Source organism: Pseudophryne corroboree (assembly GCF_028390025.1).
Source record: "Pseudophryne corroboree isolate aPseCor3 chromosome 3 unlocalized genomic scaffold, aPseCor3.hap2 SUPER_3_unloc_9, whole genome shotgun sequence".
NCBI classification, from domain to species: domain Eukaryota; kingdom Metazoa; phylum Chordata; class Amphibia; order Anura; family Myobatrachidae; genus Pseudophryne; species Pseudophryne corroboree.
The window spans coordinates 557154-584582 of NW_026967585.1; the positions used below are offsets into that span (position 1 = coordinate 557154).

Below are 27429 nucleotides of genomic sequence, written 5' to 3' on the forward strand. Positions count from 1 at the left end.
CACACATGGGGGGCGCTATACACACATGGGGGGCGCTATACACACATGGGGGGCGCTATACACACATGGGGGGCGCTATACACACATGGGGGGCGCTATACACACATGGGGGGCGCTATACACACATGGGGGGCGCTATACACACATAGGGGCACTATACACATAGGGGGTGCTGTACACACATAGGGGGTGCTGTACACACATGGGCAGTATACACACATGGGGGGCGGTATACACACATGGGGGGCGCTATACACACATGGGGGGGCGGTATACACACATAGGGGACGGTATACACACATAGGGGACGGTATACACACATAGGGGGGCGCTATACACACATAGGGGGGCGCTATATACACATGGGGGGCGGTATACACACATGGGGGGCGGTATACACACATAGGGGCACTATACACATAGGGGGGCGCTATACACACATAGGGGGCGCTATATACACATAGGGGGTGCTATACACACATAGGGGACGGTATACACACATAGGGAGCGCTATACACACAAGGGGGGCGGTATACACACATAGGGGGGCGCTATACACACATAGGGGGCGGTATATACACATAGGGGGCACTATACACACATAGGGAGCGCTATACACACATAGGGGGTGCTGTTCACACATAGGGGGTGCTATACACACATAGGGGGCGCTATACACACATGGGGGGCGGTATACACACATAGGGGGCGCTATACACACATAGGGGGTGCTGTACACACATAGGGGGTGCTGTACACACATAGGGGGTGCTGTACACACATAGGCGACGCTATACACACATAGGGGGCGCTATACACACATGGGGGGGCGGTATACACACATAGGGGGTGCTATACACACAGGGGAGGACGGTATACACACATAGGGGGCGCTATACACACATAGGGGCACTATACACACATAGGGGCACTATACACACATAGGGGGCGCTATACACATGGGAGGGCGGTATACACACATAGGGGGCGCTATACACACATAGGGGGCGCTATACACACATAGGGGCACTATACACACATGGGGAGCGGTATACACATGGGGGGCAGTATACACACATAGGGGGGCGCTATATGCACATAGGGGGCGCTATACACACATAGGGGACGGTATACACACATAGGGGGCGCTATACACACATAGGGGGGCGCTATATACACATAGGGGCACTATACACACATAGGGCGTGCTGTACACACATAGGGGCGGTATACACACATAGGGGGCGCTATACACACATAGGGGGCGCTATACACACATGGGGGGCGCTATACACACATAAGGGGCACTATACACACATAGGGGGGCGCTATATACACATAAGGGGTGCTATACACACATAGGGGACGGTATACACACATAGGGAGCGCTATACACACATGGGGGGCGGTATACACACATAGGGAGCGCTATACACACATGGGGGGCGGTATACACACATAGGGGCACTATACACACATGGGGGGCGCTATACACACATGGGGGGCGCTATACACACATGGGGGGCGCTATACACACATGGGGGGCGCTATACACACATGGGGGGCGCTATACACACATGGGGGGCGCTATACACACATGGGGGGCGCTATACACACATGGGGGGCGCTATACACACATGGGGGGCGCTATACACACATAGGGGCACTATACACACATAGGGGGTGCTGTTCACACTAGGGCGGTATACACACATAGGGGGCGCTATACACACATAGGGGCACTATACACACATAGGGGGTGCTGTACACACATGGGGGGCGGTATACACACATAGGGGGCGCTACACACACATAGGGGCACCATACACATAGGGGGCACTATACACACATGGGGGGGGCGGTATACACACATGGGGGGGCCGGTATACACACATGGGGGGGCGGTATACACACATAGGGGGCGCTATACACACATAGGGGGCGCTATACACACATAGGGGGCGCTATACACACATAGGGGGCGCTATACACACATAGGGGGCGCTATACACACATAGGGGGGCGCTATACACACATGGGGGGCGGTATACACACATGGGGGGCGGTATACACACATAGGGGGCGGTATACACACATAGGGGGCGCTATACACACATGGGGCACTATACACACATAGGGGGCGCTATACACACATAGGGGGTGCTGTACACACATAGGGGGCGGTATACACACATAGGGGGTGGTATACACACATGGGGGGGTGGTATACACACATGGGGGGGCGGTATACACACATAGGGGGTTCTATACATACGGGGGGGCGCTATACACACATAGGGGGCGGTATACACACATGGACGCTATACACACATAGGGGGTGCTATACATACATAGGGGGCGGTATACACACATAGGCGGCGCTATACACACATAGGGGGTGGTATACACACATGGGGGGGCGGAATACACACATAGGGGGTGCTATACATATAGGGGGGCGTATACACACATAGGGGGTGAATAGGGTTGCCCCTTCGTGTCTCCTGTCCCTTCCCAGTTGCCACCTACCTGCCTCCCATATCCCCCTCCCCTGCCTGTCCCCTTCTATCCCCCTCACCTGATGTGACGACACCGCAACCCTGGCACTCCACATGCATTCCTTCCTACTGTCCACTTTCCATCAAGAACCTCATCTCCTCCCAGTCCTCAAACCCTGGCACCCCTTTTCCACTGTCAACTTGCTCCTCTGGCCCCCCCCCCCCTAGCCGCCTCGTCTCCCCCCCCCCCTCCCCGCCCCCTCACTCTCTGCTCTTGACTTTGCCACCTACTTCCCATGCAAAATTGGCTCCCTATGGCAGGATATCACATCCCACCAGACCCTGAGCAATGCCCTCCTCCATTTCCTGACACCCCCCCCCCTCCCCTTACCTCCTACCAACTCTGACATCTCTCTTCTTTGTATCTAGTGTGGAAGTCATGGCCCTCAGCCGTTCCTCACCCTCTCCACCTCCCCATTTGACCCTATCACCTCCTCCGCTACCTCTCTTCTTCTGCCTGTTCCCATCTTGCCCATCTCATTCTCTCCCTCTCATCAGACACTGTCCCCTCGGCCTTCCATCATGCTCTTGTCTCCCCTATTCTTATAAACCCCTCCCTTCATCCAACCAACCACTCTCTCCAACTACCGACCATCTCTCTCCTCCTAACTCCTGTCTTTCCTCACACTCACTGCTTGTCCCATTCCAGCCTGGCTTCCGTCCTCTCCACTCCACTGATACTGCCCTCGCTAAAGTCTACAAAGACCTCCATGCTGCCAGATCCAATGGTCACTACTCTCTGCTTATTCTCCTTCACCTCTCTGCTGCATTGGACACTGTGAACCACCCTCTTCTTTAACTACTTTTCTCTAGCATCCATAAGGGATATTGTAGACAGAATTAGAACCATGGGGTATAGACGGGTCCAAAGGAGCACGTGCACTTTAAACATTCTACCACTGGGTGTGCTGGCTCCTCCCCTCTATGCCCCTCCTACAGCTCAGTTTAGATAAAGAGCCCTCAGGAGAGGATGCTCACTCTGCAGCTCCAGAGTTTTCCTTCATTTTTATTTCTAACTTTTAATGATTTCGGTATGCTGTTTGGGCAACAGTATACCTGCACTATGGGAGATTTTTTTTTGGGGGGGGGGAAGGTCACCGGCCTCCTGAGGTGAGAGCCGCTTCCCGTTGCATGACCACCGTCCTGAGGGACTGTTTGTTCAGCGGGGCATGGCGCCTTGTCTGTCGCAGCCGCAGCATTGCGCACACCCCTGACACTGCCTGAAGGTGATCTTCAGTGGTGAGTACCAACCGGGGGGACCCGCTAGGGGGGGGGGGGGGTCCCCCGGACAAATGTGCGGCTGAACCTCCTGGGGGGCGACCCGCTATAGCCCCTGCGTGAGACTGGCTAAACACAGGTGAACCAAGCATTTATGTGAGGTTGTACATACATAAGGAGACATGGCCAGTATAAATATACAGCAGTAGCTCCGGCGCCATGGCGGAGGGCGGAGCTACATTAGAGCGGGCTCAGCAGCATATTGGCATCTTCCTCTGCATGAGCTGCAGCAGCCTCCACAGCTCCTCCAGAACTGCCCCTGTATACACTGGTACCGGGTATAGGGGTGGGGGGAGCCGCTATCATTGTGCACAATAATCCCCTGTGGGGTTTTATAAAGAATCTCACTGTGGTTACACAGATGTAACAACCGCTGACAGCCTCACTGGGGCCGGTCACCATTGTGTGCGCTGGAGTCCTCTCTTCTCTGTCTCCTCTCACATGCAATAGGTCAGGCTTGTCCTATATCATATCAGGCTGTATTGTGTGTGTATATTGTACTGTTTTCTACTACACTGTGGTAAAACAGAAGTCTTGCAGTGTGTGTAATGCCAGGTTCTCTCCTAGTACATCCAGCTCAATATCATGTGAGCAGTGTAGTCAGTCATCTCATGCTGATACTAATGTGAGAGAGAATACAGAGCCCCCTGGTTGGGGGCTATAAAAACTATAATGTCTGATATGTCATCTCAGCTCACTGCAACTGCAAACAAGACACAAGAACTGCTAAGCGTCCCTCCCTGCCTGCTTCACAGAAACCTGCTCTACCTGCACTCCTATCATATGATACTGATGACGATGTACAGGATGATGGGGATCCCACCCCAATCCAGGGTATTGAACCCCTCGTATTGGCTATTAGGGAGGTGTTAAAGCTCCTCTTGGGGGATGCAAGTACTCAGCAGTCATTTTTCCTCCCTCAAAAGGAACCAAAAGTCACATTCCCTGATTCCACGGAATTGGATGACTTATTTAAACTAGCCTGGAAGAATCCAGATAAAAAATATCATGGTGACGAAAAGGTTTCTGAATACCTTCCCCATTGCCCTTGAAGGCAGAAAATTCTGGGAAGAATCCCCAGCCGTAGATGTCTCAGTCTCTCGCCTTTCTAAAAAGGCAGTGCTCCCTGCTCCGGGCTCCCTTACGGTGAAGGACCCGGCGGATAGGAAAATAGAGACCACTCTAAAATCTATTTTCTCCTACGTCCTAGAGGATGCTGGGGATGCTTCAAGAACCATGGGGTATAGACGGCATCCGCAGGAGACATGGGCACACTACAAGACTTTGAATGGGTGTGAACTGGCTCCTCCCTCTATGCCCCTGCTCCAGACTTCAGTTTAGATTCTGTGCCCAGTGAGACTGGATGCACACTGAGGAGCTCTCCTGAGTTTCTCTGAAAATACTTTTTGTTAGGTTTATTATTTTCAGGGAGATTTGTTGGCTACAGGCTCCCTGCATCGTGGGAGTGAGGGGAGAGAAGCAGACCTACTTCTTAAGAGTTCAAGGGCTCTGCGTCTTAGGCTACTGGACACCATTAGCTCCAGGGGGTTCGATCACTACGGTACACCTAGCTGCTTTTTCCCGGAGCCGCGCCGTCACCCCCTCACAAAGCCAGAAGATAGAAGCCGGGTGAGTATGAGAAGATCAGAAGACTTCAGTGACGGCAGAAGAGGTTCCGCGCTGCGCGCCATGCTCCCACACATAACACAGCACTGCAGGGTGCAGGAGGGGCGCCCTGGGCAGCATGAACACCTCAAATCAGACTGCCTTGAGTTATAACAGTGCCCCAGGCACTAGATAAGGGTCCCCCGCCAGTATAAACATTTCTAAGCGGGACTGAAGCGCGATATGTAGTGGGCGGGGCTTAGCCCACATACCTCTGACCAGCGCCATTTTCTCTCCTCAGAAGCTGCAGAGACGCTGGCCCTGTCCTCCACACGGCTGTACAAGTAACAGGGTGCAAAACGGGGGGGGGGGGAGGCACAAATAATTTGTTGCTGATTTGTATATATATAAAGCGCTAACAGGTCTGGGCAGTCATTTCACTGGCCTCAGTACCGGGATAGGCGCTGGGTGTGAGCTGGCAGAACGCTCTCTGTGTCTCTCTTACAGGCTTTATTGTGGGTCTGTCTCCTATAGCCCCAGTGTAGTTGTGGGTGTCGGTACGTGGGTGTTGACATGTCTGAGGCGGAATGCTTTTCCCAGGAGGAGGCTGGAGTGGGGACATAAAATACTGTGAGAGTGACCGTGTCGGCACCGCCGACGGATGATTGGATGAATATATGGAGAGTGTTTTAAACGCAAACGTGACTAAAGGGCCCTACACACTAAAAGATTATCTGTCCAATCTGACTGATTGGAAAGAAAATCTGGCAATGTCTGGGAGCAAATGGCAATTCACTATTTGCTCTCAAACATTGGAAAACAGACAAAATGGACTTTAAGACAAATTGGTTAAGTTTGTTTCATTAAACCAATTTATCTGAACTGTTTTTGTCCATTTTCTTGATTTTGGTAGCAAATTGTTGATTGTCATTTGCTCCCAGCCATTGCCAGATTTTCTTTCCAATCAGCCAGATTGGACAGATAATCTTTAAGTGTGTAGGGCCTTTAAGTTGTCTAAGAGATTTGATAAATCTGAGTCTAAGAACCAGACATGTAGGAAATCCATGGAAGATGCTTTGTCACAGGCCCAGACCCCTTCGGGGTCACAGAAACGTGCAGTTACCCAGATAGCAGAGACATATACCGACACAGACTCTGATTCCAGTGTCGACTATAGTGATGCCAGATTACATCCAAAGCTGGCCATCGAGTACATGATTGATAAAAGAAGTATTACATATCACTGAGGACCCTGCTGTTCCTGATACTAGGGTCTGTATGTATAAAGGAAAGAAACCTGAGGTAACGTTTCCTCCCTCTCATGAACTGAACGCGCTTTTTGAAAAGGCTTGGGAAAATCCTGACAAAAAGATACAGGTTCCCAAAAGAATTCCAGTGACATATCCGTTCCCCTCTGGGGACAGGGAAAGGTGGGAGTCAATCCCCACGGTAGACAAAGCTTTATCGAGTGTATCCAAAAAGGTGGCGCTTCCGTCCCCTGACACGGCAGCCCTAAAGGATCCTGCGGATCTTAAGCAGGAAAATACCCTGAAATCCATTTATGTCAGTACAGGGTCACTGCTCAGGCCTGCCGTTGCTGTGCCATGGGTGAGTAGCGCTATTGAAAGGTGGGCAGATAACTTGTCATCTGAGGTAGATTCCCTAGACAGGGATAGCATGCTTTTGACTTTGGGTCACATCAGGGATGCTGCAGCGTATTTAAAGGAAGCTGTGAGGGATATTGGCCTTTTGGGATCAAGGGCCAATGCCATGGCAGTCTCAGCTAGGAGAGCGTTGTGGATTCATCAATGGAATGCTGATGCTGACTCTAAGAAGGTGATAGAGTCTCTACCATTTAACGGTAGGGTCTTGTTTGGCGACGGCCTCACTGACCTAGTATCTACGGCTACCGCGGGTAAGTCATCGTTCCTGCCTTATGTTCCTGCACAGCAAAAGAAAACGCCCCACTATCAAATGCAGCCCTTTCGGCCCAATAAATACAAAAAAGGACAAGGATCTTCTTTCCTTGCTACCGGAGGAAGGGGAAAAAGGTCACAAGCTGTGGCAAGTTCCCAAGAGCAGAAGTCCTCCCCGGCTTCTGCCAAATCCACCGCATGACGCTGGGGCTCCTCTGAGGGAGTCCGCACTGGTGGGGGCACGTCTCGAACTTTTCAGTCAGGTCTGGGTGCACTCGGACCTGGACCCTTGTATAGTCGAAATAGTAACCCAAGGGTACAAATTGGAGTTTCAAGACGTGCCCCCTCACCGATTTTTCAAGTCGGCCTTGCCAGCATCTCTTCTAGAAAGGGAAATAGTAAGCGCTGCGATACTAAAGTTGTGTCACAGTCAAGTGATTGTCACGGTGCCCCCGTCACGAACAGGCTCGAATAAAACCCTTCCCCCCGAAGGGTTTTATTCGAGCCTGTTCGTGGTCCCGAAGCCGGATGGTTCAGTCAGACCGATTCTGAACGTAAAATCCCTCAATTTCTTTCTAAAGAAATTCAAATTCAAGATGGAATCTCTACGTGCAGTGATCTCCACGCTGGAAGAGGAGGATTTTATGGTATCGGTTGACTTAAAGGATGCATACTTGCATGTCCCCATATTTCCTCCGCATCAGACTTACCTAAGATTTGCGGTACAGTATTGTCATTACCAATTTCAGACGTTGCCGTTTGGTCTGTCCACGGCTCCGAGGTAGTAATGGCGGAAATGATGGTTCTCCTGCGCAAGCAGGGAATCACAATTATCCTGTACTTGGACGATCTCCTCATAAAGGCGAGGTCCAAGGAGCAATTGTTGAAGAATGTGGCTCTTTCACTGACGATTCTGCAACAACACGGGTGGCTCCTAAATTTGCCAAAATAACAGTTGGATCCAACGATACGGCTTTCGTTTCTGGGTATGATTCTGGACACAGAATTGCAGAGATTTTTCCTTACAATGGAAAAAGCTCTTGATTTACAGAACATGGTAAAACAATTTCTGAAACTAACAAAAGTGTCAGTTCTTCAATGCACTCGGTTGCTGGGGAAGATGGTGGCGGCCTACGAGGCCATTCCATATATGGCAGGTTCCATGCAAGGGTGTTTCAGTGGAACCTGTTGGACCGGGTGGTCTTCAGTATGCCGACTGATGGGATCCCGGCGCCAGAATCCCGACAGCCTGCATACCGACATTTATTGTCCCTCGTGGGGGTCCACGACCCCCTGGACGGAGAATAAAAAAGCGTGGCACGTGTACCGCGGCGAGCCCGCAAGGGGCTCATTTGCGCTTGCCACACTGTCGGTAAGCCGGCGGTCGGGCTCCCGGTGCCGGTATGCTGGTTGCCGGCATACCATACTGAACCCTGTTGGACCAATGGTCCGGGTCTCACCTGGACATGCATCGGAAGATAATTCTATCTCCCAGGACCAGAATCTCCCTTCTGTGGTGGCTGCACAGTTCTCACCTTCTGGAGGGGCGCAGGTTCAGGATTCAGCATTGGATCCTGGTGACCACAGATGCAAGCCTCCGAGGCTGGGGAGCAGTCACACAGGGAAGAAACTTTCAGGGAAAGTGGTCGAGCCAAGAAGTTTTGTCTACACATAAACATTCTGGAATTAAGAGCCATTTACAACGGCATACTGCAAGCAGAACATCTTCTTCGAGGTCTGCCTGTCTTGATTCAGTCAGACAACATGACAGCAGTGGCGTACATAAACTGCCAAGGCGGTACAAGGAGCAGAGCGGCGATGGCCGAGGCCACGAAGATTCTTAACTGGGCGGAAAGACATGCCAGTGCTCTGTCAGCAGTCTTCATTCCGGGTGTGGACAACTGGGAAGCAGACTTCCTCAGCAGACACGATCTCCAGCCAGGAGAGTGGGGTCTTCGTTGGGGAGTTCCTCAAGTAGACATGATGGCGTCACGCCTCAACAAGAAACTTCAGAGATATTGTTCCAGGTCAAGTGACCCTCAAGCTATAGCGATGGACGCCCTAGTGACACAGTGGGTGTTTCCGTCGGTATATGTGTTCCCTCCACTTCCTCTCATTCCAAAGGTGATAAAGATTATAAGAAGAACAAGGGTTCAGGCGATACTCATTGTTCCGGATTGGCCAAGAAGGGCCTGGTATCAAGATCTTCGAGAGTTGCTCATAGAAGATCCCTGGCCTCTTCCTGTTCGTGAGGACCTGTTGCAACAGGGGACGTGCGTGTATCAAGACTTACCACAGCAGTTTGACAGCGTGGTGGTTGAACGCCAAATCCTAGCCCGAAAGGGTATTCCCAGTGAAGTCATTCCCACACTTCTTCAGGCTAGAAAAGAAGTAACAGCAAAGCATTACCACCGTATTTGAAGAAAATATGTGTCTTGGTGTGAATCCAAGAAGGCTCCTACGGAGGAATTTCAGCTGGGGCGGTTGCTCCATTTTTTGCAAGCAGGTGTGGATGCGGGCCTAAAGTTATGCTCCATTAAAGTACAAATTTTGGCCTTATCTATTTTCTTTCAGAAGGAGTTGGCCTCCCTTCCAGAAGTTCAGACCTTTGTGAAAGGCGTACTGCACATACAACCTCCCTTTGTGCCCCCAGTGGCACCATGGGATCTTAACATGGTGTTGCAATTCCTACAATCTCATTGGTTTGAACCTTTGCGTAAGGTTGAGTTAAAATTCCTTACTTGGAAAGTAGCCATGCTGTTGGCCTTGGCATCTGCAAGGCAGGTATCTGAATTGGCTGCTTTGTCGCACAAAAGTCCCTATTTAATCTTCCATGCTGATAGGGCGGAGTTGAGAACTCATCAGCAATTTTTGCCAAAGGTGGTTTCTTCGTTTCACGTGAACCAGCCTATTGTGGTTCCAGTGGCTACTGATGCCTTGGTCAGAGCTTTGAAAATCTATGTCGCCAGAACGGCTCAAGTTAGGAAAACAGAGGTTCTGTTTGTCCTGTATGCTCCCAACAAGATTGGGGCTCCTGTTTCCAAGCAGACAATTGCACGCTGGATCTGTAATATGATTCAGCAGTCTCATTCTACGGCAGGATTGCCGTTACCGAAGTCGGTGAAGGCCCATTCTACCAGGAAGGTGGGCTCATCCTGGGCGGCTGCACGAGGGGTCTCGGCATTACAGCTGAGCTGCTACTTGGTCAGGATCAAACACCTTTGCGTAGTTCTACAAGTTTGATACCCTGGCTGGGGAGGACCTCTTGTTTGGTCAATCTGTGCTGCAGAGTCATCCGCACTCTCCTGCCCGTTCTAGAGCTTTGGTATAAACCCCATGGTTCTTGAAGCATCCCCAGCATCCTCTGGGACGTATGAGAAAATAGGATTTTAATACCTACCGGTAAATCCTTTTCTCTTAGTCTATAGAGGATGCTGGGCGCCCGTCCCAGTGCAGACGGTATCTGCAGTTATTGGTTGTAGTTACGCACATGTTGTGCTGAGTGCAGTCAGTCTGTCACTGTTGTTGATCATGCCGTTGCATGCGTTGTTGTTGAATGCCATGTTGTATGGCGTGTTGGTGGTATGAGCTGGTATGTATCTCACCTTAGTTTAAAATGTTAAATAAATACTTTTCCTCGAAATGTCCATCTCCCTGGGCACAGTTCCTATAACTGGAGTCTGGAGGAGGGGCATAGAGGGAGGAGGTAGTTCATACCCATTCAAAGTCTTATAGTGTGTCCATGTTTCCTGCGGATCCCGTCTATACCCCATGGTTCTTGAAGCATCCCCAGCATCCTCTATGGACTAAGAGAAAAGGATTTACCGGTAGGTATTAAAATCCTATTTACGTTGCTGCAGGCGTAGCACAATGGCTTGTCATTGCAGGTTGCAGGATGACACATGCAATCCATTCCTGGGCTAGACAAATAAAGGAAGATCTCTTGGGTAATATGACCTTAGACGACACTGTTGCCTTACTGTCTCACATTCAGGACACGGCAAGAGTCCTCTGTGACTCCTTATAAGAGATTGGCACTGTTAGTGCTAGAACCACGGCTATGGCTGTGTCTGCGCGCAGAGCCATATGGTTACGTCAGTGGATCGCTGATGCTGACTCAAAACGTAATGTGGAATCTATTCCCTTCACAGGTGAATGGCTCTTTGGAGGTGACCTGGACACCTGGATTTCGAAGGCTACGGACGGAAAATCCACATTTCTCTGACGTCCTAAGTGGATGCTGGGACTCCGTCAGGACCATGGGGAATAGCGGCTCCGCAGGAGACAGGGCACAAAAGTAAAGCTTTAGGATCAGGTGGTGTGTACTGGCTCCTCCCCCTATGACCCTCCTCCAAGCCTCAGTTAGGTTTTTGTGCCCGTTCGAGCAGGGTGCAATCTAGGTGGCTCTCCTAAAGAGCTGCTTAGAAAAAGTTATTAGGTTTTTTATTTTCAGTGAGTCCTGCTGGCAACAGGCTCACTGCATCGAGGGACTTAGGGGAGAGAAGTGAACTCACCTGCGTGCAGGATGGATTGGCTTCTTAGGCTACTGGACACCATTAGCTCCAGAGGGATCGAACACAGGCCCAGCCATGGAGTCCGGTCCCGGAGCCGCGCCGCCGACCCCCCTTGCAGATGCCGAAGATTGAAGAGGTCCAGAAACCGGCGGCAGAAGACTTTTCAGTCTTCATGAGGTAGCGCACAGCACTGCAGCTGTGCGCCATTGTTGTCAGCACACTTCACACAGCGGTCACTGAGGGTGCAGGGCGCTGGGGGGGGCGCCCTGGGCAGCAATGTATAATACCTTTCTTATGGCTAAAAAGACATCACATATAGCCCTTGAGGCTATATGGATGTATTTAACCCCTGCCAGATCTCACAAACTCCGGGAGAAGAGCCCGCCGAAATAGGGGGCGGGGCCTATTCTCAGCACACAGCGCCATTTTCCTGCTCAGCTCCGCTGTGAGGAAGGCTCCCAGGACTCTCCCCTGCACTGCACTACAGAAACAGGGTAAAACAGAGAGGGGGGGCACTTTTTTGGCGATATTACTATATTTAAGTTGCTATAAGGATACAACACTTCTGCAGGGTTGTTCCCATATATATTATAGCGCTTGGGTGTGTGCTGGCAAACTCTCCCTCTGTCTCCCCAAAGGGCTAGTGGGGTCCTGTCTTCAATAGAGCATTCCCTGTGTGTCTGCTGTGTGTCGGTACGTGTGTGTCGACATGTATGAGGACGATGTTGGTGTGGAGGCAGAGCAATTGCCGGTAATGGTGATGTCACCCCCCAGGGAGTCGACACCGGAATGGATGGCTTTGTTTATGGAATTACGTGATAATGTCAGCACATTACAAAAATCAGTTGACGACATTAGACGGCCGGCAAACCAGTTAGTTCCTGCCCAGGCGTCTCAGACACCGTCAGGGGCTGTAAAACGCCCTTTACCTCAGTCGGTCGACACAGACCCAGACACGGACACTGAATCTAGTGTCGACGGTGAAGAAACAAACGTATTTTCCAGTAGGGCCACACGTTATATGATCACGGCAATGAAGGAGGCTTTACATATCTCTGATACTGCAAGTACCACAAAAAGGGGTATTATGTGGGGTGTGAAAAAACTACCTGTAGTTTTTCCTGAATCAGAGGAATTGAATGATGTATGTGATGAAGCGTGGGTTAACCCAGATAGAAAAGTGCTAATTTCAAAAAAGTTATTGGCATTATACCCTTTCCCGCCAGAGGTTAGGGCGCGCTGGGAAACACCCCCTAGGGTGGATAAGGCGCTCACACGCTTATCAAAACAAGTGGCGTTACCGTCTCCTGATACGGTCGCCCTCAAGGATCCAGCTGATAGGAGGCTGGAAACTACCCTAAAAAGTATATACACACATACTGGTGTTATACTGCGACCAGCCATCGCCTCAGCCTGGATGTGCAGTGCTGGGATGGTCTGGTCGGATTCCCTGACTGAAAATATTGATACCCTGGATAGGGACAGTATTTTATTGACTTAAGAGCAATTAAAGGATGCTTTTCTTTATATGCGAGATGCTCAGAGGGATATTTGCACTCTGGCATCAAGAGTAAGTGCGATGTCCATATCTGCCAGAAGAAGTTTATGGACGCGACAGTGGTTAGGTGATGCGGATTCCAAACGGCATATGGAAGTATTGCCGTATAAAGGGGAGGAATTATTTGGCGTCGGTCTATCGGATCTGGTGGCCACGGCAACTGCCGGGAAATCCACCTTTTTACCTCAGACCCCCTCCCAACAGAAAAAGACACCGTCTTTTCAGCCGCAGTCCTTTCGGTCCTATAAGAACAAGCGGGCAAAAGGACAGTCATATCTGCCCCAAGGCAAAGGAAAGGGTAAGAGAGGGCAGCAAGCAGCTCCTTCCCAGGAACAGAAGCCCTCCCCGGGTTCTGCAAAGCCCTCAGCATGACGCTGGGGCTTTACAAGCGGACTCAGGAGCGGTGGGGGGTCGACTCAAGAATTTCAGCGCGCAGTGGGCTTGCTCACAGGTGGACCCCTGGATCCTGCAGGTAGTATCTCAGGGTTACAGGTTGGAATTCGAGAAGTCTCCCCCTCGCCGGTTCCTAAAGTCTGCTTTGCCAACGTCTCCCTCAGACAGGGCGACGGTATTGGAAGCCATTCACAAGCTGTTTTCTCAGCAGGTGATAGTCAAGGTACCCCTCCTACAACAGGGAAAGGGGTATTACTCCACGCTATTTGTGGTACCGAAGCCGGACGGCTCGGTAAGACCTATTCTAAATCTGAAATCTTTGAACCTGTACATACAAAAATTCAAGTTCAAGATGGAGTCACTCAGAGCAGTGATAGCGAATCTGGAAGAAGGGGACTTTATGGTGTCCCTGGACATAAAAGATGCTTACCTGCATGTCCCAATTTGCCCTTCACATCAAGGGTACCTCAGGTTCGTGGTGCAAAACTGTCATTATCAGTTTCAGACGCTGCCGTTTGGATTGTCCACGGCACCTCGGGTCTTTACCAAGGTAATGGCCGAAATGATGATTCTGCTGCGAAGAAGAGGCGTATTAATTATCCCTTACTTGGACGATCTCCTGATAAGGGCAAGGTCCAGAGAACAGCTGGAGGACGGAGTAGCACTAACTCAAGTAGTGCTGCAACAACACGGGTGGATTCTGAATTTTCCAAAATCTCAATTGACCCCGACAACACGTCTGCTGTTCCTGGGAATGATTCTGGACACGGTTCAGAAAAAGGTGTTTCTTCCGGAGGAGAAAGCCAAGGAGTTATCCGAACTTGTCAGGAACCTCCTAAAACCAGGAAAAGTGTCTGTGCATCAATGCACAAGAGTTCTGGGAAAAATGGTGGCTTCTTACGAAGCGATTCCATTCGGCAGATGGGATCTGCTGGACAAATGGTCCGGATCGCATCTGCAGATGCATCAGCGGATAACCCTGTCGCCACGGACAAGGGTGTCTCTTCTCTGGTGGTTGCAGAGTGCTCATCTGTTAGAGGGGCGCAGATTCGGCATACAGAATTGGGTCCTGGTGACAACGGATGCCAGTCTGAGAGGCTGGGGAGCAGTCACACAGGGAAGAAACTTCCAAGGGGTGTGGTCAACCCTGGAGAGGTCTCTTCACATAAATATACTGGAGCTAAGAGCGATTTACAATGCTCTAAGCCTGGCAAAACCCCTGCTTCGGGGTCAGCCGGTGTTGATCCAGTCGGACAACATCACGGCAGTCGCCCACGTAAACAGACAGGGCGGCACGAGAAGCAGGAGGGCAATGGCAGAAGCTGCAAGGATTCTTCGCTGGGCAGAAGATCATGTAATAGCACTGTCAGCAGTGTTCATTCCAGGAGTGGACAACTGGGAAGCAGACTTCCTCAGCAGATATTGCGCCAGGTCAAGAGACCCTCAGGCAATTGCTGTGGACGCTCTGGTTACACCGTGGGTGTACCAATCAGTGTATGTGTTTCCGCCTCTGCCTCTCATACCAAATGTACTGAGAATTATACGGCAAAGGCGAGTAAGAACAATACTAGTGGCTCCGGATTGGCCAAGAAGAACTTGGTACCCGGAACTTCAGGAGATGCTCACGGAAGATCCGTGGCCTCTACCTCTAAGAAGGGATCTGCTTCAGCAGGGACCCTGTCTATTTCAAGACTTACCGCGGTTGCGTTTGACGGCATGGCGGTTGAACGCCGGATCCTAAGGGAAAAAGGCATTCCAGAGGAAGTCATTCCTACTCTAATTAAAGCCAGAAAGGAAGTGACCGCACAACATTATCACCGCATTTGGAGAAAATATGTTGCGTGGTGTGAGGCCAGAAAGGCCCCGACGGAGGAATTTCAACTGGATCGTTTCCTAAATTTCCTGCAAACAGGATTGTCTATGGGCCTCAAATTGGGGTCCATTAAGGTTCAAATTTCGGCCTTGTCGATTTTCTTCCAAAAAGAATTGGCTTCAGTTCCTGAAGTCCAGACGTTTGTCAAAGGAGTACTACATATACAGCCCCCGGTGGTGCCTCCAGTGGCACCGTGGGATCTCAATGTAGTTTTGGAGTTTCTCAAATCCCATTGGTTTGAGCCGCTCAAATCGGTGGATTTAAAATATCTTACATGGAAAGTAACCATGTTACTGGCTCTGGCTTCAGCCAGGAGAGTATCAGAATTGGCGGCTTTGTCGTACAAAAGCCCATATCTGATCTTCCATTCGGACAGGGCAGAACTGCGGACGCGTCCTCAATTTCTCCCTTAGGTGGTTTCAGCATTTCATTTGAACCAGCCTATTGTGGTGCCTGCGGCTACTAGCGAATTGGAGGACTCCAAATTGCTAGACGTTGTCAGAGCTCTAAAAATATATATTTCTAGGACGGCTGGAGTCAGAAAATCTGACTCGCTGTTTATACTGTATGCACCCAACAAACTGGGTGCTCCTGCTTCTAAGCAGACGATTGCTCGTTGGATTTGTAGCACAATTCAACTGGCACATTCTGTGGCAGGCCTGCCACAGCCTAAATCTGTAAATGCCCACTCCACCAGGAAGGTGGGCTCATCTTGGGCGGCTGCCCGAGGGGTCTCGGCGTTACAACTTTGCCGAGCAGCTACGTGGTCAGGGCAGAACACGTTTGTAAAATTCTACAAATTTGATACCCTGGCTAAAGAGGACCTGGAGTTCTCTCATTCGGTGCTGCAGAGTCATCCGCACTCTCCCGCCCGTTTGGGAGCTTTGGTATAATCCCCATGGTCCTGACGGAGTCCCAGCATCCACTTAGGACGTCAGAGAAAATAAGAATTTACTCACCGGTAATTCTATTTCTCGTAGTCCGTAGTGGATGCTGGGCGCCCATCCCAAGTGCGGATTGTCTGCAATACTTGTACATAGTTATTGTTACAAAATCGGGTTGTTATTGTTGGAAGCCGTCTTTGCAGAGGCTCCTCTGTTATCATACTGTTAACTGGGTTCAGATCACAGGTTATATGGTGTGATTGGTGTGGCTGGTATGAGTCTTACCCGGGATTCAAAATCCTTCCTTATTGTGTACGCTCGTCCGGGCAGAGTATCCTAACTGAGGCTTGGAGGAGGGTCATAGGGGGAGGAGCCAGTACACACCACCTGATCCTAAAGCTTTACTTTTGTGCCCTGTCTCCTGCGGAGCCGCTATTCCCCATGGTCCTGACGGAGTCCCAGCATCCACTACGGACTACGAGAAATAGAATTACCGGTGAGTAAATTCTTATTTTCTCCCTTCGGGTGCCCCTCCTGCTAGACGTTCCTAAACGGGACCATCTACTCAGTCCTTTCGGTCCTCCAGATTTCGATCCAGAGCCAGAGGAGCCTCCAACGCAGCGAGAGGCTCCAGGGGAAAACCTATAAAACTAGCAGTTGCTGGGTCTCAGAACCAGAACACCAGTTCTGCTCTCGCAAACACTTCAGCATGACGGTGCACACCCACCCCGGGGGAATCTAGTGGTGGGAGCTCAGTTACGTCACTTCAGCATGACGGTGCACACCCACCCCGGGGGGATCTCGTGGTGGGAGCTTGGTTACATCACTTCAGCATGACGGTGCACACCCACCCCGGGGGGATCTTGTGGTGAGAGCTCGGTTACGTCACTTCAGCATGACGGTGCACACCCGCCGCGGGGGGATCTTGTGGTTGGAGCTCGGTTACGTCACTTCAGCATGACGGTGCACACCCACCGCGGGGGGATCTTGTGGTGGGAGCTCGGTTACGTCACTTCAGCCACATCTGGGATGGTTCTTGCCAAGATGCCTGGGTTAGGGACCTTATCTCTCAGAACTACAAGCTGGAGTTCGACGGTTCTCCCCAACGATTTTTCAAATCAGTCTTACCAGTTTTGGAAAGTATGCGTGGTACTCTACTACTGGCCATAGAGAAGTTGATACAGTCCCAGGTCATTGTCCCAGTACCACTGTGGCAACAAGGACAGGGTTACTTCTTCAGTCTGTTTGTAGTACCGAAACCAGACGGGTCTGAGATCCATTCTGAATCTGAAGTCCTTGAATCCTTACCTGAACGTTTTCAGATTCAAGATGGAATCTCTGAGGGCAGTGATCGCAGGCCTGGAACTACAGGAGTTCCTAGTATCCCTGGATATCAAGGATACTTATCTACTTGTCCCAGTTTGGCCATCTCATCAGGCCTTTCTGAGGTTTGCCCTGCTGAACGATCATTACCAATTTCAGGCGTTACCCTTCGGCCTGTCTACAGCTCCAAGGGTGTTCACGAAGGTGGTGGTGGAAATGATGTTTCAACTCAGGGTGCAGGGGGTCAATGTGATCCCATACCTGGACGATCTCCTGATGAAAGCAAAATCAAGGGAGCTTCTATTGCTCCACATAGATCGCACTATCCAACTCCTGTGTCACCACGGGTGGAGCCTGAATCTACAGAAGTCCCACCTGGAACTGTCTCCACGGCTCCTGTTTCTGGGCATGTTATTGGATAATGTAGCACAGAAAATATTCCTCTCAGAGGACAAGGCGAGAACACTCCAAGAAATGGTACACATGGTACTCAGACTTGCTCGAGTCGCCGTCCATCTTTGCATAAAATTGATGGGAAAGATGGTGGCCTCCTACGAGGCGATACAGTACGGAAGGTTCCATGCCAGACCCTTCCAATTGGACATCCTGAACAAATGGTCCGGTTCCCATCTTCAGATGCACCGGATGATTCGGCTGTCACCCCGGACCAGGATTTCACTCCTGTGGTGGACACAGTCTTCCAACCTCTTGAAAGGCCGGAACTTCGGGATTCAGGACTGGATCCTCCTCACAACAGATGCGATTCTACGTGGATGGGGAGCGGTCACCCAAGGGGCGCAGTTCCAGGGCAGGTGGTCTGCCCAGGAGGCCCTGCTTCCAATCAACATTCTCGAACTTCGGGCTATCCAGAACGTCTCTGCTTCAGGCGTCTCCTCTACTAAGGCAACAGGCAATCCAGGTGCAGTCGGACAACGCTTTGGCGGTGGCGTACATCAATCGACAAGGAGGGACAAAAAGCAGGGCCTGCATGCGAGAAGTGTCAAGAATACTCCTCTGGGCAGAAAAACATGCAAGAGCGCTGTCCGCATTCTTCATTCCGGGAGTGGAGAACTGGGAGGCAGACCTCCTAAGCCGCCACGACCTCCACCCGAGGGAGTGGGGACTACACCCTCAGGTATTCCAACTGAACATCCACAGGTGGGGTTGCCCACAGATCGACTTGATGGCCTCTCATCTCAACAAGAAGCTTCGCTGCTATTGCTCACGGACCAGGGACCCTCAGGCGAATGCAGTGGATGCGCTGACTTCGCTTTGGCCTTACCAGCTGGTCTACCTGTTTCCTCAAGCGGATCAGACATCAAAGAGTGGAAGCAATCTTGATTGCCCTGGATTGGCCCTGAAGAGCATGGAACACGGCTCTTCTGGACATGTCTGTACAGGACCCTTGGCCTCTACCACTAAGAAGGGATCTTCTTCAACAAGGACCGTTCGTCTACTCGGACTTACGGCAGCTTAGTTTGATGGCATGGAAGGTGAGCGGAACATCCTAGCTCACAAAGGGCTTTCCAAAAAGGTAATTGCCACTATGGTACAAGCCAGAAAACCCGTGACGTCAAAACACTATTATCATATCTTGCAGAGATATGTCTCGGTGCGAAGAACGCACATATCCCTCTTCGGAATTCCACTTAGGAAAGTTCCTGTGTTTCCTGCAGGCTGGAATGGATAAGGGCTTATGTCTGGGATCCATTAAGGTCCAGATTTCAGTTCTTAACATCTTCTTCAAGAAGAAGTTGGCTCTCTTGCCAGAAATTCAGACCTTCTTGCAAGGGGTGCTTCATATACAACCTCCCTTTGTGCCCCCTATGGCACCTTGGGATCTAGATGTTATGTTACTTTTCTACAGTCCTCCTGGTTTAAACCTCTGGTGATGGTAGAAGACAAGTTCCTCACGTGGAAGACGGTGATTTTACTGGCCCTGGCTTCTCCTAGGTGTGTCTCAGAATTGGGGTGCCTTATCCTGTCAACTAATTACTTCCTCCCAGTCCTACCTATTTTGCATGTGCTCTCCCCATCTCACTCTCCACCTCTCTACAAAACTTCAAACGGGCTCTCAAGGCCCACTTCTTCACAAACCCCAGCCAATTGTCCTCCTAACCCTCTTATCCGCACTCAATCTTCCGCTTCTATGTCACCCTGGTCTGTTAGCCCTATCTACAGTAATAATACAGGGACATGACTGGGGAGGTGAGGGGATCTGGGAGTGTCACAGTGACATCACTTATATCTATAGTAATAATACAGGGACAGGACTAGGTAGGTGAGGGGGGACCTGGGAGTGTCACAATGACATCACTTATATATACAGTAATAATACACGGACATGACTGGGGAGGTGAGGGGATCTGTCAGTATTTACAGTGATATTGATGTCTCCCCCATTTCGCAGGGTTGCACAGTAGTAAAGAAGACATCTGGTGAGTGTGAGACACCCAGCAGCCATAGCCGTGTGTCACGTGGACTGAGCAGGACCCAGAGCCCCATCACTGTGCCTCCACCTCACTCACTGATACATGAGGGGCACAGTGACCAGAAGATCCTGGAACTCACCAACAAGATCATTCAGCTGCTGACTGGAGAGGTGACTGCTGGGAATGGGGCATTATATAGTAACACCAGGGGATGTGTCTGGGTGATGACTGGAGAGGTGATAGCTGGGAATGGGGCATTATACAGTAACACCGGGGGATGTGTCTGGGTGATGACTGGAGAGGTGACTGCTGGGAATGGGGCATTATACAGTAACACCAGGGGACGTGTCTGGGTGATGACTGGAGAGGTGACTGCTGGGAATGGGACATTATACAGTAACACCAGGGGATGTGTTTGGGTGATGACTGGAGAGGTGACTGCTGGGAATGGGACATTATAAAGTAACACCAGGGGATGTGTCTGGGTGATGACTGGAGAGGTGACTGCTGGGAATGGGACATTATACAGTAACACCAGGGGATGTGTCTGGGTGATGACTGGAGTTGTGACTGCCGGGAATGGGGCATTATACAGTAACACCAGGGGATGTGTCTGGGTGATGACTGGAGAGGTGACTGCTGGGAATGGGGCATTATACAGTAACACCAGGTGATGTGTCTGGGTGATGACTGGAGAGGTGACTGCTGGGAATGGGACATTATACAGTAACACCAGGGGATGTATCTGGGTGATGACTGGAGAGGGGACTGCTGGGAATGGGGCATTATACAGTAACACCAGGGGACGTGTCTGGGTGATGACTGGAGATGTGACTGCTGGGAATGGGACATTATACAGTAACACCAGGGGATGTGTCTGGTGATGACTGGAGAGGTGACTGCTGGGAATGGGACATTATACAGTAACACCAGGGAATGTGTCTGGGTGATGACTGGAGAGGTGACTGCTGGGAATGAGGCATTATACAGTAACACCAGGGGATGTGTCTGGGTGATGACTGGAGAGGTGACTGCTGGGAATGGGACATTATACAGTAACACCAGGGGTCGTGTCTGGGTGATGACTGGAGAAGTGACTGCTGGGAATGGGGGATGTGTCTGGGTGATGACTGGAGAGGTGACTGCTGGGAATGGGGAATTATACAGTAACACCAGGGGATGTGTTTGGGTGATGACTGGAGAGGTGACTGCTGGGAATGGGACATTATACAGTAACACCAGGGGATGTGTCTGGGTGATGACTGGAGAGGTGACTGCTGGGAATGGGACATTATACAGTAACACCAGTAGATATGTCTGTGTGATGATTGGAGAGGTGACTGCTGGGAATGGGACATTATACAGTAACACCAGGGGACGTGTCTGGGTGATGACTGGAGAGGGGAATGCGACATTATACTGTAACACCAGGGGATGTGTCTGGGTGATGACTGGAGAGGTGACTGCTGGGAATGGGGCATTATACAGTAACACAAGGGGATGTGTCTGGGTGATGACTGGAGAGGTGACTGCTGGGAATGGAACATTATACAGTAACACCAGGGGATGTGTCTGGGTGATGACTGGAGAGGTGATTGCTGGGAATGGGACATTATACAGTAACACCAGGGGATGTGTGGGTGATGACTGTTGGGAATGGGGCATTATACAGTAACACCGGGGGGATGTGTCTGGGTGATGACTGGAGAGGTGACTGCTGGGAATGGGGCATTATACAGTAACACCGGGGGGATGTGTCTGGGTGATGACTGGAGAGGTGACTGCTGGGAATGGGGCATTATACAGTAACACCAGGGGATGTGTCTGGGTGATGACTGGAGAGGTGACTGCTGGGAATGGGACATTATACAGTAACACCAGGGGATGTGTCTGGATGATGACTGGAGAGGTGACTGCTGGGAATGGGACATTATACAGTAACACCGGGGGACGTGTCTGGGTGATGACTGGAGAGGTGACTGCTGGGAATGGGACATTATACAGTAACACCAGGGGACGTGTCTGGGTGATGACTGGAGAGGTGACTGCTGGGAATGGGACATTATACAGTAACACCCGGGGATGTGCCTGGTTGATGACTGGAGAGGTGGCTGCTGGGAATGGGACATTATACAGTAACACCAGGGGCTGTGTCTAGGTGATGACTGGAGAGGTGACTGCTGGGAATGGGGCATTATACAGTAACACCAGAGAAAGTGTCTGGGTGATGACTGGAGAGGTGACTGCTGGGAATGGGGCATTATACAGTAACACCAGGGGATGTGTCTGGGTGATGACTGTATCACTGTGTGTGTCAGGTTCCTATAAGGTATCAGGATGTCACTGTCTATGTCTCCATGCAGGAGGAGGAGTATATAGAGGAACACAGGGGTCTGTACAAGGATGTGATGATGGAGAATCACCGGCCCCTCACATCACTGGGTAAGAGGAGACTGTCATGTATTGTACAGGGGAGAGCAGGTATGGGGGCCCCTATATACATACATCATCTGATAATCACATATATACACTGTACTCAGTCACTGTGTGTCTCCTACAGATGGGCCCAGTAACAGAGATACCCCAGAGAGATGTCCCCGTCCTCTGTATTCCCAGGATTGTACAGAGGAGAATCACAGGACCCCACAGGAGGATCAGGTAGGTGGGATTTAGGGTCTCCCCAATATACCAAAGTGACTGTCACTATATGATCTGTAGAGGAGCTGTGTGTATTATACACTGATATTATACTGTTTTCTCCAAATGTCATTATAGTGTTGTGTTTTTTTTTGTTTTGTTTTTTTAGGTAGAACGTCTGTCTGATATTAAAACAGATGATATAGAGGGAGAAGAGGAGACGTATGTGAGGGGTGATCAGCAGTGTAAGGAGGAGGAGATCCCTACAGATATCAGCACAGGTGAGTAATAAACACTTTTCTCTAACGTCCTAAGTGGATGCTGGGGACTCCGTAAGGACCATGGGGAATAGCAGCTCCGCAGGAGACTGGGCACAACTAAGAAAGATTTAGGACTACCTGGTGTGCACTGGCTCCTCCCTCTATGACCCTCCTCCAGACCTCAGTTAGAATTTTGTGCCCGGCCGAGCTGGTTGCACACTAGGGGCTCTCCTGAGCTCCTAGAAAAGAAAGTATATTTTAGGTTTTTTATTTTCAGTGAGATCTGCTGGCAACAGACTCACTGCTACGAGGGACTTAGGGGAGAGAAGCGAACCTACCTGCTTGCAGCTAGCTTGGGCTTCTAGGCTACTGGACACAATTAGCTCTAGAGGGATCGAACACAGGCCCAGCCTCGGTCTTCCGGTCCCGGAGCCGCGCCGCCGTCCCCCTTGCAGAGCCAGAAGCAAGAAGACGTTCCTGGAAATCGGCAGCAGAAGACTTCGGTCTTCATTAAGGTAGCGCACAGCACTGCAGCTGTGCGCCATTGCTCCTCATGCACACCTCACACTCCGGTCACTGAGGGTGCAGGGCGATGGGGGGGTGGGTGCCCTGAGCAGCAATAAGAGTACCTTACTTGGCAAATTAACACATAATATAGTCATTAAGACTATATATGTGTAAAAACCCCTATCAAAAATATATATAAAAAAGCGGGAGAAGTCAGCCGGAAAAGGGGCGGGGCTATCTCCCTCAGCACACTGGCGCCATTTTCCCTCACAGCTCCGCTGGAATGATCGCTCCCCAGGTCTCCCCTGCAGTTTCCAGACTCCATACGGTAAAAAAGAGAGGGGGGGCACTAAATTTAGGCGCAATCTGTATAATATTAGCAGCTATAGGGGAAAAATCACTGTGTGTAGTGTGAATCCCTGTATTATATAGCGCTCTGGTGTGTGCTGGCATACTCTCTCTCTGTCTCCCCAAAGGGCTTTGTGGGGTCCTGTCCTCAGTCAGAGCATTCCCTGTGAGTGTGCGGTGTGTCGGTGCGGCTGTGTCGATGATTGATGAGGAGGCTTATGTGGAGGTGGAGGCGGAGCAGGTGCCGATAAATGTGATGTCACCCCCTGCGGGGCCGACACCTGAATGGATGGACATGTGGAAGGAATTACGTGATAGTGTCAACTCCTTACATAAAAGGTTTGACGACATAGAAGATGTGGGACAGCCGGCTTCTCAGCTCGTGCCTGCCCAGGTGTCTCAAAAGCCATCAGGGGCTCTAAAACGCCCGCTACCTCAGATGGCAGACACAGATGTCGACACGGATACTGACTCCAGTGTCGACGACGATGTAGTGTACATTCCAATAGAGCCACACGTTGCATGATTACGGCAATGAAAAATGTGTTGCACATTTCTGATGTTACCCCAGGTACCACAAAAAAGGGTATTATGTTTGGGGAGAAAAAACTACCAGTGGTTTTTCCCCCATCTGAGGAATTAAATGAAGTGTGTGAAGAAGCGTGGGCTTCCCCCGATAAGAAACTGGTAATTTCTAAAAAGTTACTAATGGCGTACCCTTTCCCGCCAGAGAACAGGTTACGTTGGGAGACATCCCCTAGGGTGGATAAGGCGCTCACACGTCTGTCAAAGAAGGTGGCACTGCCATCTCCGGACACGGCCGCCCTCAAGGAACCTGCTGAAAGAAAGCAGGAGGCTATCCTGAAGTCTGTTTATACACACTCTGAAACCAGCTATTACTTCAGCATGGATGTGCAGTACTGCAGCTGTGTGTTCTGTCAGAAAATATTGATTCTAGAAGGCACATGGAAGTTTTGCCTTACAAGGGTGAGGAGTTGTTTGGGGATGGTCTCTCTGACCTAGTTTCCACGGCAACAGCTGGGAAATCAGCATTTTTACCCCATGTTCCCTCACAGCCAAAGAAAGCACCGTATTATCAGGTACAGTCCTTTCGGCCCCAGAAAGGCAAGCGGGTTAGAGGCGCGTCCTTTCTGCCCAGAGGCAGAGGTAGAGGGAAAAAGCTGCAAAATACAGCCAGTTCCCAGGAACAAATGTCCTCCCCCGCTTCCTCTAAGTCCACCGCATGACGCTGGGGCTCCACAGGCGGAGCTAGGTCTCAAGAACTTCAGCGATCAGTGGGCTTGCTCACGGGTGGATCCCTGGATTCTACAAGTGGTATCTCAGGGGTACAAGCTGGAATTCGAGACGTCTCCCCCTCCCGTTTCCTCAAATCTGCCTTGCCAACAACTCCCTCGGACAGGGAGGCAGTGCTGTAGGCAATTCACAAGCTGTATTCGCAGCAGGTGATAGTCAAGGTGCCCCTCCTTCAACAAGGACGGGGTTACTATTCCACAATGTTTGTGGTACCGAAACCGGACGGTTCGGTGAGACCCATTTTAAATTTGAAATCCTTGAACACTTATATAAAAAGATTCAAGTTCAAGATGGAATCGCTCAGGGCTGTTATTTCAAGCCTGGAGAATGGGGATTACATGGTATCACTGGACATCTAGGATGCTTACCTGAATGTCCCCATTTACCCTCCTCACCAGGAGTACCTCAGATTTGTGGTACAGGACTGTCATTACCAATTCCAGACGTTGCCGTTTGGTCTGTCCACGGCACCAAGGGTATTTACCAAGGTAATGGCCGAAATGATGATACTCCTTCGAAAAAAGGGAGTTATAATTATCCCGTACTTGGACGATCTCCTTATAAAGGCGAGGTCCAGGGAACAGTTGTTGATCGGAGTAGCACTTGCTCGGAAAGTGCTGCAACAGCACGGCTGGATCCTGAATATTCCAAAGTCGCAGCTGGTTCCTACAACGCGTCTATTGTTCCTGGGGATGGTTCTGGACACAGAACAGAAAAAGGTGTTTCTCCCGGAGGAGAAGGCCAAGGAGTTGTCATCTCTAGTCAGAGACCTCCTAAAACCAAAACAGGTGTCGGTGCACCACTGCACGCGAGTCCTGGGAAAGATGGTAGCTTCTTACGAAGCAATTCCATTCGGAAGGTTCCATGCAAGGATCTTTCAGTGGGATCTGTTGGACAAGTGGTCCGGATCGCATCTTCAGATGCATCGGATGATAACCCTGTCTGCAAGGACCAGGGTGTCTCTACTGTGGTGGCTGCAGAGTGCTCATCTTCTGGAGGGCCGCAGATTCGGCATACAGGACTGGGTCCTGGTGACCACGGATGCCAGCCTTCGAGGCTGGGGGCAGTCACACAGGGAAGAAATTTCCAAGGACTATGGTCAAGCCAGGAGATTTCCCTGCAGATAAATATTCTGGAACTAAGGGCCATTTACAATGCCCTAAGTCAGGCAAGACCCCTGCTTCAAAGCCAGCCAGTACTGATCCAGTCAGACAACATCACCGCGGTCGCCCATGTAAACCGACAGGGCGGCACGAGAAGCAGGATGGCGATGGCAGAAGCCACAAGGATTCTCCGATGGGCGGAAAATCACGTGTTAGCACGGTCAGCAGTGTTCATTCCGGGAGTGGACAACTGGGAAGCAGACTTCCTCAGCAGGCACGACCTCCACCCGGCAGAGTGGGGACTTCATTCAGAAGTCTTCAAGGTGGACATGATGGCGTCCCGCCTCAACAAAAAGCTAGAAAAATATTGCGCCAGGTCAAGAGACCCTCAGGCGATAGCAGTGGACGCTCTAGTGACACCGTGGGTGTACCAGTCGGTTTATGTGTTCCCTCCTCTTCCTCTCATACCCAAGGTACTGAGGATAATAAGAAGGAGAAGAGTAAGAACTATACTCATTGTTCCGGATTGGCCAAGAAGAGCTTGGTACCCAGAACTTCAAGAAATGATATCAGAGGACCCATGGCCTCTACCGCTCAGACAGGACCTGCTGCAGCAGGGGCCCTGTCTGTTCCAAGACTTACCGTGGCTGCGTTTGACGGCATGGCGGTTGAACACCGGATCCTAAAGGAAAAGGGCATTCCAGAGGAAGTCATTCCTACACTGATCAAAGCCAGGAAGGATGTGACCGCAAACCATTATCACCGCATATGGCGGAAATATGTTGCTTGGTGTGAGGCCAGGAAGGCCCCAACGGAGGAATTTCAGCTGGGTCGATTCTTGCACTTCCTACAGTCGGTGGTGACTATGGGCCTAAAATTGGGTTCCATTAAGGTCCAGATTTCGGCTCTGTCAATTTTCTTCCAAA

The 27429-nt window shown here is 50.7% G+C and overlaps 1 protein-coding gene and 1 pseudogene across 1 annotated transcript in view; one reads left to right on the top strand and one right to left on the bottom strand.

Moving 5' to 3' along the window:
* LOC134984880 (zinc finger protein 850-like) overlaps nucleotides 1–27429 on the bottom strand; it is a 213417-nt pseudogene that overhangs the window by 36820 nt on the left and 149168 nt on the right.
* The window catches only part of LOC134984881 (zinc finger protein 432-like), a 55015-nt gene that overhangs the window by 5124 nt on the left and 22462 nt on the right, over nucleotides 1–27429 (top strand). Inside the window, exons 2-5 of the mRNA XM_063950358.1 lie at nucleotides 20313–20504; nucleotides 22698–22776; nucleotides 22895–22992; nucleotides 23141–23252. Of these exons, the coding sequence (XP_063806428.1) occupies nucleotides 20313–20504; nucleotides 22698–22776; nucleotides 22895–22992; nucleotides 23141–23252 (481 nt within the window). The remainder of the gene's footprint in view (nucleotides 1–20312; nucleotides 20505–22697; nucleotides 22777–22894; nucleotides 22993–23140; nucleotides 23253–27429) is intronic.